The sequence below is a fragment of the Heptranchias perlo genome, chromosome 39, assembly GCF_035084215.1.
Source record: "Heptranchias perlo isolate sHepPer1 chromosome 39, sHepPer1.hap1, whole genome shotgun sequence".
Taxonomy (NCBI): domain Eukaryota; kingdom Metazoa; phylum Chordata; class Chondrichthyes; order Hexanchiformes; family Hexanchidae; genus Heptranchias; species Heptranchias perlo.
Window position 1 is genome coordinate 9,280,723 of NC_090363.1, and position 16,871 is coordinate 9,297,593.

Here is a 16,871-nt window from a genome sequence, read left to right on the forward strand (position 1 = left end):
TCCACGGTCTCTGTCCTCTGCCTGTCTGCACCGGGCAGCTTGTCTTCAGGCTTTGCTCCATTCATTAATTGATTCATTAATTCATAGAGTAAACGTAGCCCTCCAGCTGGTCCTGGGCCAATGCACACTCCTTCACCCTCCTGTCTTTCTCTCACTAATAGTCCCTGCAGCCTTTACCATTCACTAGATCTCCGATGTTTCCAGTGGGAACAGGGGAGCTGTTCACATCTAGCAGGTCAGTCCTATCAAGTTTATCGGGTGACTTCAATCTAATTTTTCCACTCAAATGTCCCCAGAGGAAGGCTGCCTGTGTTGGAGCTGCAGACTAATACTGGACGGCGTGTAAAACTGGCATTCTACCCAATCCTGTGGGTTTCCTGCCCAGCAAGTTGGGTTAAAATTACCCCCAATGTATTCTTGTTAACTCTAGAACACTTTGTTACCCTGCTCTGATCTACGGTACTCTCATACCTAGTTACACACCTCATGCAGACACTTTGTTATCTGCTGAGAGACCAGCAGGTTTACTCCTGATTTGTTCCCATTAATTGGGGCACGTGTGGGACTACATTCACCCTTTCTGCAAACATTAGGAAAACTGCTCTGATGCTTCAATTACCTGCTAGCTATCCCTCCATTCCAAATTAGGAACATTCTTCCGTGAAGGGAATTCTGTTGCAAAATCTCCGAAGCTGCATCTTCAAAAAGAGCAGTTCCCCCTTCATTACGCTGGGGGATCCATTTCCTCCCCCTCGTCTCCCTCCTCCCACCCACACAGTAGTCAAACAGTTTTAAGACAAACCAGCAGTACTTAAAGGGCTGCTGCCACAAGGTATTTTTGTCCCTAGGCTCTGTTTGACTTCTCTAAGGTTTCGCTTTTCTTTTACTTCACCATCATTGGTTTCAGAAGTCGACTTGCCGTCGGGAGGAGTGTCTTGGTTCACCTGCCAAATAAGCGTTGAGCTGTGGTGAAACGACAACTCCCTCACAACTTGATGCCCCAGTGTGATGTGAGTTTAGGGTATATTCATGAACCGATCCCTCTTGCTGCACTTCCAATAAGTGGACCAGTGTCGCCCACAAATTGGAAGCTGTAATCTTAAGGCTTTCTGATCACCAAAGGAAACTGCATTAATAGGATGGTGGAACGGGCAAAAAAAAAGTGTCAGTGAGGGTGCTACATTTTGGTTAAAAAAGTAATAATTAGAGCTTGAATGGGGGAAGGTGGGTCGATGAGATTGGATTTGAATCCTTTATTTGCGATTAGACAGATTTTAAAAATAACTTTTTTCTCTCGGTAACAAATCATTTGCTGCTACTGGGAAAAATAAGTTTCAAAGTATAAAGTACGTTAATTCATCCTCAAGTGGAAAATAGAGAGGAGTTTTCACTAGAATCGAGCTATTGTCCCCTCCTTGTTAGATAAACAATTCATTGTCCACGTTCGTTGTAGACTCCAGAATAATGAAAAATCCACTAAATATCGTGTAAGAAAATCAACATTTTCAACCCCGAGGGCGGAGCGGGGAGAACAAGTCCACATATCCTAGAAAAGAATTATTTTCCTTCAATATTTATATCCTCCATCATATTTGCATGTACTTAAGTTTTAGTTCCCTCCAACATGAGCAAACGAATATTAGGTGCACCTATTGCTTAAGTTACAAGCCCATGTCCCACTGCACTTTCAGTGTATGTACATACAATTATATAGAATGTAAACAGAAACAGGCCATTTGACCAAACTGGTCTATGCCGGTGTTTATGCTCCACACAATCCTCCTCCCACCCCTCTTCATCGCACCCTATCAGCATTACCTTCTATTCCTTTCTCCCTCATATATTTATCTCGCTTACTCTTAAATGCATCTATGCTACCAGCTCAACCACTCCATGAGGTAGCGAGTTCTACATTCTCACCACTCTCTGGGTAAAGAAGTTTCTCCTGAATTCCCTATTGGATTTATTAGTGACTATCTTATATTTATGGCCCCTAGTTTTGATCTCCCCCACAAGTGGAAACATCTTCTCTACATCTTCCCTATCAAACTCTTTCAGAACCTTAAAGACCTCTATCACCCCTCAGCTATCTCTTCTCTAGAGAAAAGAGCTCCAGCCTGTTCAAACTTTTCTGCTAGGTATAATCTCTCAGTTCTGCTATCATTCTTGTAAATCTTTTTTGCACTCTCTCCTGTGCCCTTATATCATTTTTATTATATGGAGACCGGAACTGTGCACAGTACTCAAAGCGTGGTCCAACCAAGGTTCTGTGCAAGTTTAACATAACTTCTCTGGTTTTCAATTCTATCCCTCTTGAAATGAACCCCGGTGCTTTGTTTGCTTTTTTTTTGGCCTTATTAACCTGCATCGCTACTTTTAATGATTTGTGTTTCTGTACCCCTAGATCCCTTTGTTCCTCTATCCCATTTAGACTTATTTTCCAAGGATAATGTGGCCTCCTTATTCTTCCCACCAAAAGGCACCACCTCACACTTATCTATATTGACAAATGTGAGGCCATCCACTTTGGATCAAAAAAGGATAGAACAGGGTACTTTCTAAATGGTAAAAAGTTAAAAACAGTGGATGTCCAAAGGGACCTAGGGGTTCAGGTACATAGATCATTGAAGTGTCATGAACAGGTGCAGAAAATAATCAAGAAGGCTAATGGAATGCTGGCCTTTATATCTAGAGGACTAGAGTACAAGGGGGCAGAAGTTATGCTGCAGCTATACAAAACTCTGGTTAGACCGCACCTGGAGTACTGTGAGCAGTTCTGGGCACCGCACCTTCGGAAGGACATATTGGCCTTGGAGGGAGTGCAGCATAGGTTTACTAGAATGATACCCGGACTTCAAGGGTTAAGTTATGAGGAGAGATTACACAAATTGGGGTTGTGTTCTCTGGAGTTTCGAAGGTTAAGGGGTGATCTGATCGAAGTTTATAAGATATTAAGGGGAACGGATAGGGTGGATAGAGAGAAACTATTTCCGCTGGTTGGGGATTTTAGGAGTAGGGGGCACTGTCTAAAATTTAGAGCCAGACCTTTCAGGAGTGAGATTAGAAAACATTTCTACACACAAAGGGTGGTAGAAGTTTGGAACTCTTTTCCGCAAACGGCAATTGATACTAGCTCAATTGCTAAATTTAAATCTGAGATGGATAGCTTTTTGGCAACCAAAGGTATTAAGGGATATGGGCCAAAGGCAGGTATATGGAGTTAGATCAGAGATCAGCCATGATCTCATCAAATGGCGGAGCAGGCACGAGGGGCTGAATGGCCTACTCCTGTTCCTATGAAATTCATTTGCCAATTACATGCCCATTCTGCAAGTTTATTAATGTCTTCCTGTATTTTGTCACCTTCCTCCTCGGTATTAACTATACCCCCCAATTTGGTGTCATTTAAAATTTTGAAATTTGCTATCTATTCTGCTACTTGCACCCTCACTCCACATGCTCTGACCTTAGTCATGAGTCCATTATACGGTCCTTTTGAAAATCCAAATATATTGCACCTTATTGATGTTGCTTTTTGAGTTGTCTGGTTTTTGAGGCTGGGTCAGCTTCTGCTGGTTTTCTAGGTTAGCATCTACAGGGACTGCTTAAATCCTCCTTTACATGCACGCAAACCAGTCTTTCTTTGATCCATTTTGCTTTTGACACTTCAAATGAGTCAATAATTAGTACACCAGGTGGCAGTGTATTGCATGAAATAATTATAAGAACACAGAATCAAGGAAAGCATGGAATCTGAACTCTAACCTATTCATCATACAGATTTCTTCCACAGAGCTTATGCAGTGTACCCTGCTGTGGGCACTGTCCCACTTACTCAAGGCTAAATTCATCAGTAGATAGGACTACAGCACTGTAATACCGATTCTCCAACCTGTGTTCTCTTTGACCGTGCGGTTACGCTGGAAATGGGAATTTATCCTTTAACCTCTTGAGGGAAAGTTCTGTGAAATTTCTCCCTCCTTACAAAGGTAGATCATGGAAAGGGAGAGAAGATGAGGGGAGTAGAGAAGTTGGGACAGCCGATGTCACGCCGGCCGTTCCCAATCAAAAGATCAAAAGAGATTAAGAGGCCAGAGGGAGGAGTCCAGGTGGAACGAGAATTCTGAATTTTGATCATAGAATGTCAGGCTTCGCTCGGTTGGTAGCACTCCTGCCTCTTGTAAGACACTAACTAATGCCTTGTCATATTAGTTAAGATTCTGGCTAAAACCATGCCTTATTAATTAATAGGTTCAAGGGTCTTGTGACATCAACTATAATATTTTGTTAAGAAATATTAGATTAGCAGATTTTCTGTCCTCTGCCATCTCTTATCCATCAATCATTGTAAACAGGAAAGTCCCATGTGCCCATGTTAATTACATGTGGCCAGCCGTCGGATGGAACCCTGGTGTCTTACGTTCCTGCTGCCTTCCCTTACACCAGTATACTCTCACTTTTTATACCTCCTTCCATAACACACCTACTTTTTGTCATAGGATATGGTGTAACCACGGACCATGTACAACTCGGCTTTGCCCAGATCTGTAGTTCAGACAGTAGGCCTCATCCCTTATCTCTTCAAGTTTCTGTGTTCAGCACTTTCTCCGTTATACTCCTGTATCCATGGTAACCTAGGGTTGGACACATTCCTAGAGGTATCATCACATGACCTCCTGCCTCCAACCGGCCCGTCCCTATGCTCCCACCATTGGTCACCCAACATGTCCACTCTCGCGTTGCACCACCTTCCCACGCCAATTGGAAAGTGAATAGATGGACACTTCATTACCTGGTTGGATGATTCTTGACTGTCAGTCAAACAGCCTTTTTTCCATGACCAATATTTTTGTAACTAATAAACAAAACTGTTCAAAGAAAATTAAAACAAAACACAATTTTTGAACACCCCTATGATTTTTCGCCTGGGTTTGCTCGCAGCAGTCTTTAATTTGTGGAGACCCCAGGGCAACCCTGGAGGGTTGGTAACCTCACTTAACTATTTGAATCTACACACTCTTAAAGTCATATGATACAATTCGCATCTTAGGGGTATTGTCTACAGGAATACAGTTAATTCCTACACCAGTTGTCTTATCTTGCTCAGGCTGCTTATTCTGCAAAGAGATGTCTTAGACACATGTTTAACTATTGTACTAGTTCATCCATGATGCTTTCTGTTCATGTCAAGTTATCCTAACATAAGTCATTTTTCTATTATTACCCCTAAAACCTACACCTCCGAATCAGTAGGTCATAGGTTCAAGTCCAACTCTAGGACTTGAGCATACAATCCAGGCTGACGTCTCAGTACGATATTGAGGGAGTGCTGCACTGTTGGAGATGCTGTCTTTCAGTTAAACTGAGGCCCCATCTGCCTGTTCAGGTGGACATAAAAGATCCCATGGCACTATTTCGAAGAAGAGAAAGAAAGTTCTTCTGGTGTCCTGGCCAAAATTGATCCCCTAACAAGCACAATCAAAACAGGTTATCTTGCTGTTTGTGGGACTTTACTGTGTGCAAAATGGCAGGCATGTTTCCCTACAAAACAACAACGACTGCATTGTAAAATAATTTGGGCCATCCTAAGGATGCGTAAAGAGTTGTATAAATGCAAATTATTTCTTTCTTTCCTGGAAAGGTTGATCTGTAAAAGTAATCCCATCACAGCAGGATAGTAATTTATTTTCACAGAGGCAAATATCTGTGAGTGATTGTGAACATCAGTAAACTTGTATTGCATGACCTCTTTAATCAAACTGTTATGAGTGGAACGTAGGAACAAGAGTAGGCCATTCAGCCCACCAAGCCTGTTCCGTCATTCAATTAGATCATGGCTGATCTGTATCTTAGCTCCATCTACCTGCCATGGTTCCATATCCCTTAATACCTTTGCCTAACAAAAATCTATCAACCTCAGTTTTGAAATTTTCAATTGACCCCCCAGCCTCAATTGCTTTTTGGAGGAGAGAGTTCCAGATTTCCACTACCCTTTGTATGAAGAAGTGCTTCCTGACATCACCCCTGAACGCCCAGCTCTAAATTTATGATTATGCCCCGTTGTTCTGGACCCCCCCACCAGAGGAAATAGTTTCTCTCTATCTACCCTATCAAATCCTTTAATCATCTTAAACACCAAGCAGCCCGCTTGATTGGCACCCTATCCACCACCCTAAACATTCACTCCCTTCACCACCGGTGCACAGTGGTTGCAGTGTGTACCATCCACAGGATGCACTGCAGCAACTCGCCAAGGCTTCTTCGACAGCACCTCCCAAACCCACGACCTCTACCACCTAGAAGGACAAGAGCAGCAGACACATGGGAACAACACCACCTGCACGTTCCCCTCCAAGTCACACACCATCCCGACTTGGAAATATATTGCCATTCCTTCATCGTCGCTGGGTCAAAATCCTGGAACTCCCTTCCTATCAGCACTGTGGGAGAACCTTCACCACACAGACTGCAGCGGTTCAAGAAGGCGGCTCACCACCACCTTCTCAAGGGCAATTAGGGATGGGCAATAAATGCCGGCCTCGCCAGCGACGCCCACATCCCATGAACGAATAAAAACAAAACCTCAATTATATCACCCCTTAATCTTCTATACTCGAGGTAACACATGCCTCATACAATGGCCATGTTGCTGGAGAGCACCATTCTGTTGAACCTAACATTGGCTTTTGGCAACTGTTGTCAGTCTTGTCTTGTGCCTTATGATGTGTATTCAGGTCTAGAGCAATGTGCTAGGGTAAATTTTGTGAGGCCCAAACTGTCAGTGTCCTGGCCGACATTCTCCTTCAACCAATAGGTCATTCATCTCAATGCTGCATGTAGGACTTTACTGTGTGTGAAGTTGGTTGTCCCATTTATCTACATAACAACAGTGATTGCACTTCATAGAATTATAGAAAGGTTACGGCATGGAAGGAGGCCATTCGGCCCATCAAATCCACACCTGCTCTATGCAAGAGCAATCCAGCTAGTCCCACTCCACTGCCCTATCCCGTAGCTGTGCAAATTTTTTCCTTTCAAGTACTTATCCAGTTCCCTTTTGAAGGGCCATGATTGAATCTGCCTCCACCACCCCCTCAGGCAGTGCATTCCAGATCCTAACCACTCGCTGTGTAAAAAAGTTTTTCCTAATGTCATCGTTGGTTCTTTTGCCAATCACTTTAAATCTATGCCCTTTGGTTCTTGACCCTTCCTCCAATGGGAGCAGTTTCTACTCTGTCTAGACCCTTCATGATTTTGAACGCCTCAATCAAATCTCCTCACAACTTTCGCTGTTCCAAGGAAAACAACCCCAGCTTCTCCAGTCTATCCATGTAACTAAAGTCCCTCATCCCTGGAATCATTCCAGTAAATCTCTTCTGCACCCTCTCTAAGGCCTTCACATCTTTCCTAAAGTGCGGTGCCCAGAACTGGACACAATACTCCAGCTGTGGCCGAACCAGTCTTTTATAAAGGTTCATCATGACTTCCTTACTTTTGTACTCTATGCCTCTATTTAAAAAGTCCAGGATCCCGTACGCTTTTTTAACCACTTTCTCAACCTGCCCTGCCACCTTCAATAATTGTATACCCCTAGAACTCCCTGTTCCTTTACCCCTTTTAGAATTGCGCCCTTTAGTTTATATGGCCTCTCCTCATTTTTCGTACTGAAATGCATCACCTTGCATTTTTCTGCGTTAAATTTCATCTGCCATGTGTCCTTCCATTTCACCAGCCTGTCTATGTCCTCTTGAAGTCTATCACTATCCACTGTTCACTACACTTCCAAGTTTTGCATCATCTGCAAATTTTGAAATTGTGCCCTGTACACCCAACTCAAAGTCATTAATATAGATCAAGAAAAGCACTGGTCCTAATACCTGGGGAATACCAATCCACATCTCCATCCAGTCAGAATAACAATCTTTCACCGCTACTCTTTGTTTCCTGTCACGGGGCCTCGGATGATTCCGCCCATATTTTCTCAATGTCAAAACTTTGAACGTAAACAAGTAAGAATGGAAGTGGTGTGCCACAGCTTGTGCTATCTGTGATGCTTTCATTTCCTGTACTTGACTGTGTTCGCTTCCAAATTAGGACACAGGAGAGATAAGATCGAACTACAGATGTTTCAACTTGCTTGAACAACCTGGCTGGAGCTTAACAAATCCTATTATAAACTCACCAGTGACTTTCTACAAACTGTGGTTATTGTGGCTGCTTGAATCAGTTGTGCGTGATCCTGATGGCCATTAGACAGATATTAGTGGGACTCAAAGACAGCTTGCTGTCTAACTCAGGCATCGTTCGAATCTTCGGGAATGTTGGAGCAAGTCTAATACTTATTGGATTCGAACAGCTACTGGAGCAAAAGGTCCCATGTCCCTGTGCTGTGGGATGGAATTATACCTACGCCTTGCTATCCTTCTTAATCCCTGCAATTTCATTGTTTATGATCAGTCTAATGTTGCAAAGTGATTTACTGAAATGGTGTAGGTGTAGGTTTAGGAATGATTTAATTGCCCCTTCGTGTAAATGCAATCCATTTAAATATTATTTCCTGTTGATGGTGGTGCTTAAAGCATTGATTCCACCGATAATGTGGATCAGCATACTCTTCTTGGACGGGGATTACTATGCCTGTTCAAAGTTAATGAGAAAAAATGCGGCTGTTAACAGTAGGAACTGCAGTGAATCCCAGTGCAACCAGAATCCCGGTGAAATTCCACCTCATCTACAAAAAGTTTGCAATGAATCACGGGTGAGTAGTGTCTTTAAATGTTACTTCCAATGTGTAATTGTAACAGAAAATACGACTTGCATTTACATAGCACCTTTAATGCAGCAAAGCACCTCAAGACACTTCATAGTTGGAGATCAGACCCGAGTTGCAGTCGAAGGGAGGACTGGGGAGGCAGCTGAAAATACTGCATATACTGTAGATCTTAAGGGACCTTTTTGAGCTTAGGAGACATGCAGTAACCTTAGCGTGGAGGGAGATGTAATGACCCTGAGATGTTCAGTGTGGGGCGAGATGGCTGAAAGCTCTGTGACTGGTGGTAGAACAGAGGGAGGCAGTACCACCAGAGTTGGAACAGAGGAGAATGCAGGAGGGACGTGGGCTCGAGGAGATCCACGAGGATAAGGGGTGATAGAGAGTGGGTGCCAGTTACGGATCAGCTGGAGTTTGTGTAGCGTGGGGCTTCGGAGGCCAGCAAGGGAGGCATTTGAAAATCTGAGTTTGGAGGTGACAGAGGCATGAGTGAGGATTCCAGCAGCAGTGAGAGTGAGAGAGGGACAGAGGTGGGTGATGTTGCTGAGATGAAAGTAGGCACCTTGGACATGTGGGCTTAAGCTCAGCTCAGGGTTCAGCAGGACATCGAGCTTGTTGCTTTCTGTCCTACACCAACATACTGTTTAAAATCGGGATCGACACACTGATTCTCTGATTTGCACTCCATGCCGGGAGTCGCCCCTCACAAAATGAACCTTTATTCTCTAGAATGGAACAGTTCTGTTAAAGGGTCCTTGTTTAAATTATTTTCTTATCTCTCCACCCACACCTTAACAGCTCTTCGGTGCCCTTGTATTTGTTATATCCCTGATTGTGATGACAGTCCTCTACTTCCTTCCTCAATGGACCTGCTTCGACTGCAAGAATGATGCTTATTACAAGTTTCAATATGATTATATGTGTGAAGAAGGCGAAAACAAGATAATTATGAAGAAATTGAAAAACAAAGTAGAAGAAAATGTGGAAGAAAACACTGAAGATAGGATCAATAGAATACTTCCCAACATCGGAGAGACTCAGAGAGAAGGACATAGTGAAGGAATTCCACCGCCCAATGTGGGAAGGTAACTCCTTTAACAAAAGATATTTGAAGGAAAGGGTTAACTGTACCCCATTTAAAAAAAAAGACATTTGAAAACCTGCAAACACAGCAATGTGGTTAGAACATAAGAACATAAGAAATAGGAGCAGGAGTAGGCCTTACGGACCCTCGAGCTTGCTCTACCACTCAATCAGATCATGGCTGATCTTCGACCTCAACTCCACTTTCCCGCCCGATCCCCATATCCCTTGATTCCCCTAGAGTCCAAAAATCTATCGATCTCAGCCTTGAATACATTCAAAGACTCAGCATACATGGCCCTCTGGGGTAGAGAATTCCAAAGATTCACAACCCTCTGCGTGAAGAAATTCCTCCTCATCTCAGTCTTGAATGGCCGACCCCTTATCCTGCGACTATGCCCCCTTGTTCTAGACTCTCTAGCCAAGGGAAACAATCACTCAGCATCTACCCTGTCAAGCGCCCTCATAATCTTATACGTTTCAATGAGATCACCTCTCGTTCTTCTAAACTCCAGAGAGATTAGGTCCAATCTACTCAACCTCACTTCATAGGACAACCCTCTCATCCCAGGAATTAATCTAATGAACCTTTCTTGTACCGCCTCCAAGGCAAGCATATTCTTCCTTAGATAAGGAGACCAAAACTGTTTGCAGTACTCCAGATGAGGCCTCACTAAAGCTCTGTACAACTGTAGTAAGACTTCCTTATTCTTGTACTCCAACCCCCTTGCAATAAAGACCAACATGCCATTTGCTGTCCTAATTGCCTGTTGAACCTGCGTACTAACTTTTTGTATTTCTTGTAAGAGGACACCCAAGTCTCTCGAACACCAACATTTAATAAATATTCTGTTTTTCTATTCTTCCTACCAAAGTGAATAACCTCACATTTCCCAACATTATACTCCATCTGCCACCTTCTTGCCCACTCACTTAATCTGTCTATATCTCTTTGCAGACTCTTTGTGTCCTCTTCACAGCTTACTTTGCCACCTAGCTTTTTATCGTCAGCAAACTTGGATACATTACACTCAGTCCCTTCATCTAAGTCATTAATATAGATTGTAAATAGCTGAGGCCCAAGCACTGATCCTTGCGGCACCCCACTAGTTACAGCCTGACAACCTGAAAATGACCCATTTCTCCCGACTCTCTGTTTTCTGTCCTTTAACCAATCCTTTATCCATGCTAATTTATTACCCCCAACCCCATGAGCCCTTACCTTGTGTAACAACCATTTATGTGGCACCTTATCGAATGCCTTTTGAAAATCCAAATATACTACATCCACTGGTTCCCCTTTATCTGTGTCCTCGCAAATCCTGTTTTTCCCTCACTGACGCTGAAAGCATTGGGAAAGTCTGAGTTTCGGGATCAAAGACATTGTACTGTGGATAGATATCTAGATTGTTAAATTAATTAGCTAGATGGATAATATTGAGCTTAAGGCATTGTCAGGCTTTCAAAACACATAGGCATTTGGAAGCACAAGCTTTTCAACACAGCAGGGGATAATGTAAGAAAAGGTAACAAGGACATACATCAAAGGCTTCGGATCAGGAAGGCAATGACCGGTGTGATAAAAGCCGGGGCCTCTCATTCCTATCTGGCAATCTGTTCAAAAGAGCTGGAATTTGTAAAACATTAAACAGTATTGCACCCAGCATAAGGTCAAATGGTATAAGGAATGGATTTGATGCCATTGAAGCAATTAAAATTGGAGACGCAAGGACCATTAAGAATGTCTGGGCGTAGAAATGTAAGGAGCCTTTTACAACCCATTGTTCGAACACATGTGGGGTGATTTTAACCCCCAAGAACAGGTGGGTTCGGGGCGGCTGGGAGTCGAAAATAGTTGTTTTTTTGGGTCGCAACTGCAAAATTTTCGGACTTTGCATTCCCAGTGGGAAGCCCGTACTTTTACGTGCCCAAGTTAAACCCGGAAATAAAGCCGGGTTGCGGTCGCAACCTAAAAAGCAACTATTTTCAAATCCCAGCCACCCTCAACCCACCCGTTCTTGGGGGTTAAAATTACCCCCATGCTCTTTTCTACATCAAAGGGTCTCCAGTCACATGATCAAAGCCTAAACTGTCAATCACTGAAGTATGTTAATGATTGAAGCATAGCAACAGGGAGCGATTGGATAAAAAAAATGACACTCTCCAATCCTACGTCCTATTGGTAAAAAACAATATAATAAGATTTATATTCTCTTCTCTTTACCACCCAGCAGTCACCAGGAATCCATGCCGCTGAGGAGCTTAAGGCAGGATGACGAGTAGACGGTCAGCCTTCAGGCCCGATGAGCAAAATCCTTGGTTTTAAGTTGTATATGCATTAATGATTTGCCTGATGTGTGTAGGATTTGTTAAGTCATTGCATAATAGTGTTGTGAATTATTAAGTGCATAATGGGATTTTATAGAGGAAAGTCATATGTATGGCTTGATTTTGCGTCATGATTGCTTGTATGAATAACATAATTAATTACTTTTGATTGATGAAGCTACTATTCACCCAGTGTCCAAAAATCACAAAATAAGGAATTCCCTACATTAATGGCACCCCAGGTGGGACACTGACATAGTCAGACAAAGAAAGTGATTATACTGAGCTAACGTATGGGCGGAGGGTATAACCGAACGAGTTAAAACAATACTGGAGAAATGTTTCGACAGAAACATAGTTTTCTGGGCAAGGATGAGTGGAGGGTATAATCGGAAGGTTAAAGGTCAACGTTTGAGAATCAGAAACAGGTAGAGACGGTGAAATATAACAATGGAAGTACCAATTCAAAAATTTACTAGGGAATAAGGAATGGTTCCAAGTGGAGGGCCATCAGTCAGACCCTTTTGAAACATACATGATAGGTGGGCATATATGATAAAAGAGTGGGAAACATTTTAAAAACAGGCTAAAGCCATATGGCTACTTGCCTTCAGTAAACAAAAAGAAAATGATGAGAAGGCAAAGTAAGAGTTAGAAATAAAAGTATCGGATCTAAAGCGGGAATGGGAAGAGGTAAAGACACTGTTGGTGAAAGACGAGAAGGCTCCAGCAAGTAGCACGGTGGCCAGGAATGAAAGGCCAGTTGGAGCATTACTGTCAAAACTGTTTAATTTGTGTACAACACAACCCAGATGAGAATACCAAGAAGGCACTGTTGCGCCACACTCGGCCGACAGCCAGCCCTTGGACAGATCTACAGATAGATTATATTGGGCCCTTTCCCCAGTCCTCACGAGGAAATCAGTACATGGTGGTGGTAGTTGACTCATTCTCAAAATGGGTAGAAGCATTTCTGACCCCCAAAGTGACGGCACAGGCCACTGCAAAGACACTGGTGAATTACATACTCACCAGATGCGAACTCCCGAAGTCCATTGGCTCGGACCAGGGAAGTCATTTTACTGGGAGGGTACTACAAGCTGTTATGCAGCTGTTAGGAATCAAAACATGATTCCATATCTCCCATAATCCTACCACATCAGGCCTAGTGGAAAGAACATTAAAAACAATGCTAAGGAAGTTGATTGGGAAATCCCAAAAAACATGGGCCCAGTTGTTGCCCTTAGCATTAATGGCTATGAGACCTACTGAGTCACTTACCACCAAGGTTTCACCCCATGAGTTAATGACAGGGAGGGTGATGGGAACCCCTGAACATTGGATGGATCAGGATATGTCTGAGCTTCAGTATCAGGCCTTGACTCAGGAACGGTATGTTAATCAACAACGTGGCCTGTTGGAACAGACAATGGTCTTTGCAGCCGCTAATATTGGACAATCTAAAAAAGGCCAACAAAATGTATTTTGACACCAAAGCCAAAGCAGTGGAATGGGACGTGGGACAGAGGGTTATGGTAAAAACACCCCAACAGAAAGGGCTGTTTTTCTGGATTATACCCCATTATGGATAAAGCCAATCCATCAGCGTACAAAGTAGTCCTGAGAAAGGGAAAAGAAAAAATGGTTCCATGTCAATCAGTTAAAAGAGTCATGATGTGGAGATGCCGGTGATGGACTGGGGTTGACAAATGTAAGGAATCGTACAACACCAGGTTATAGTCCAACATTTTCAAATAAAACAGTTGGACTATAACCTGGTGTTGTAAGATTCCTTACATTAGTTAAAAGAGTATAAGGGAGATATACTTGGTGTGATCGATCAGCTGGAGGAAACAATTCCTTAAGTTATGATGTGGGATGAAAAGGACGAGATGATATTACACCCACCTGTGGCAGGACAGAGACATACTGGCCCATGGCAATTAAAGCCGAGGCCGAGATACTAACAAAGAGCACACATTACCTATGTGTTCTGTTTCGTCCTAGGTCCTGACTTGAGACCAATATCGGGAAAGGCAAACAAAACATCATAAAGAATGAAATTATTGTTTGTAATGATAATATGTATATGTATCTTCGTATTGTGTGTAAATGGATATCAAGTAAAAAGTGAAGAATGTAGCATAACAGCATACCAAGGTAGTGAGGATAAAGGGAAGACTTGGCCAATACCATGGTCTAGAACAAAGACATGGCTTATAGCTCGACCAGGAAGGAACAGGCATCAGACTACATTGTAGGTGCAAAAAAGAACAGAATACCATACAACTTCCCCATATTTGGTGGAAAAATGAAATGGATGAATCAGATCATACTAGGCCAACTTAACGAAAAGGTGGGACATACCTGCCTGAGGGTTTACCCTGGATGGCCAGTCTGCAGCTGCGGACATGGGATGCCCACCAGGTGAAAAGTGTCTATCTAGGACATGGAGAATATTGTGTGACTACCACAAAATTCAAAATATGAGCACGGCGACCAAATGTACTCAGTCGAACCCCCAACCTTTTGTTCCGTACTGACGGAATTGACTAAGATAAGTCCTATCGTGCTGATACTCATGGTATCACCATGATATCACCACGATTCAAGTCAATATATCAATGCAGCATGAGGCCCTGAAAGCCGTGGTCCAGTTTGGACATCCAATCCCCCCATTATCCTTGAGTCTTAAATCCATCATAGAACATACTAAAACTTCACAGAAGTACCTTGTAAAAATGCAGCAAGAGAATGTCGAAAAAGTGATAAACATGCTAGGTGGGAGGCAGTATTAAATGTTAGACAACACCCATGGGTTAGAATGATTAGTATGATTTTGATATGTACGCAATGTATACTAGTGTTTATTATGATAATTTGCTTATGTGTGATGCGACATTTAATCAGAAAACACGGAAAAGAAATATTCTTTTTGCATATGTCACGGCAAACCTGTCCTAAACAGGAATCAATGCTAAAAACCTAATAACCAAGGAAAATGCTCAGGGTATGAAGTGGATCAGTCAAAAGATTCAACAGACCCACTTGAGGAGGGAATGTGGGGTTCAAAACGCCTTTAACAAAAGATATTTGAAGGAAAGGGTTAACTGTGCAGCTTTTAAACAAAGACATTTGAAAACCTGCAAACACAGATTGTTGATGTGGTAAACTGTTCTCACAAATCCTGTTTTTCCCTCATTGACACTGATGGTATTGGGGAAGTCTGAGTTTCGGGATCAAAGACATTGTACTGCGAATAGATATCTAGATTATTGAATTAATTAGCTAGATGGATAATATTGAGTTTAAAGCATTGTCAGGCTTTCAAAACACATGGGCGTTTGGAAGCACAAGCTTTTCAACACAGCAGGGGGTAATGTGAGAAAAGGCAACAAGAACATACATTAAAGGCTTCGGATCAGGAAGGCAATGATTGGTGTGAAAAAAGCCGGGGCCTCTTATTCCTATTTGGTAATCTGTGCAAAAGAATTGGGATTTGTAAAACGTCAAACAGTATTGCATCCAGCATAAGGTCAAATGGTATAAGGAATGGATTTCTGGATAACATTCTTGCGTTACACTTACTATACTTGAAGCAATTAAAATTGGAGACGCAAGGACCATTAAGAATGTCTGGGCGTAGAAATGTAAGGAGCCTTTTACAACCCATTGTTCGAACACATGGGGGGTGATTTTAACCCCCCCAAGAACAGGTGGGTTGGGGGCGGGTGGGAGTTGATAATAGTTGTTTTTTTGGGTTGCAACTGCAAAATTTTCGGACTTCGCATTGCCGTACTTTTACGTGCCCAAGTTAAACCCGGAAATAACCGCGGCCCAAAACCCAACTATTTTCAACTCCCACCCGCCCTCAACCCACCTGTTCTTGGGGATTAAAATCACCCCCATGGTCTTTTCGACATCAAAGGGTCTCCGCTCACATGATCAAAGCCTAAACTGTCAATCATTGAGATATGTTAATGATTGAGGCATAGCAACAGGGAGCAATTGGACAAAAAGAATGGTACTCTCCAATCCTACGTCCAATTGGTAAAAAACAATATAAAGAGAAGACTTTGAGAGAAGAACACTCTCTCGTCTCTTCTTTACCACCTGGCAGTCACAAGGAATGCACACTGCAGTCGAACATCATGCAAGAAGAAGAGGAGGCAATCAACCTTCTGGCCTGATGAGCAAAATCCTTGGTTTAAAGGTTGTATATGTTTTAATGATTTGCCTAATGCGTGTAGGATTTGTTAAGTCATTGCATAATAGCGTTGCGAATTATTAAGTGTATAACGGGATTTTATAGAGGAAAGTCATTTGTATGGTTTGATTTTGCTTCATGAATGCTTGTATGAATGATAACATCATTAAATAATTACTTTTGATTGGTGAAACTACCGTGAGTGAGAGTGACTTATTTGCTTGACTATTCGTCCAGTGTCCAAGAATCACACAAAATAAGGATTTTCCTACAGTAAGTGTAACGCAAGAGCAAACCACCAGCTAGTGAAGTGGTAATGACAAGTTGTGAACACAGAGCAAGTGTGTTGAGCGCAACTAAAATCAACAATCAAAAATGCTTTAAAATATTGTGGGATTTTCCACTCCAGCACACACTGGGAGTGTATATCCAGAAATTACGTACTGCTAGCCCTTGATTTTTCCAAACATTAATTTTCATTAA

General features: G+C 42.5%; 1 protein-coding gene across 2 annotated transcripts; it reads left to right on the plus strand.

The window, feature by feature from the left end:
• The first annotated feature begins 8,076 nt into the window (after positions 1–8,076).
• Positions 8,077–16,573, plus strand: LOC137305213 (calcium homeostasis modulator protein 6-like). 2 transcript variants are annotated; one of them, XM_067974048.1, is made up of 3 exons: positions 8,077–8,758; positions 9,569–9,855; positions 12,085–16,573. In XM_067974048.1, exons 1-3 carry the CDS (start codon positions 8,243–8,245, stop codon positions 12,134–12,136), a joined length of 855 nt encoding a protein of 284 aa, XP_067830149.1. In that variant the 5' UTR covers positions 8,077–8,242; the 3' UTR covers positions 12,137–16,573. The 2 variants fall into 2 exon arrangements, with proteins under 2 accessions (XP_067830149.1, XP_067830150.1); XM_067974049.1 differs by having other exon boundaries at positions 12,088–16,573.
• Positions 16,574–16,871: the final 298 nt, after the last annotated feature.

Excerpts from the sequence above, each read along its gene's own strand:
- LOC137305213 (XM_067974048.1), top strand. The coding sequence starts at position 8,243 with ATGGCCATTAGACAGATATTAGTGGGACTCAAAGACAGCTTGCTGTCT. Across the intron at positions 8,759-9,568 it reads AAGTTTGCAATGAATCACGG|CTCTTCGGTGCCCTTGTATT; the intron begins GTGAGTAGTGTC and ends ACACCTTAACAG. Across the intron at positions 9,856-12,084 it reads CCACCGCCCAATGTGGGAAG|CAGTCACCAGGAATCCATGC; the intron begins GTAACTCCTTTA and ends TTTACCACCCAG.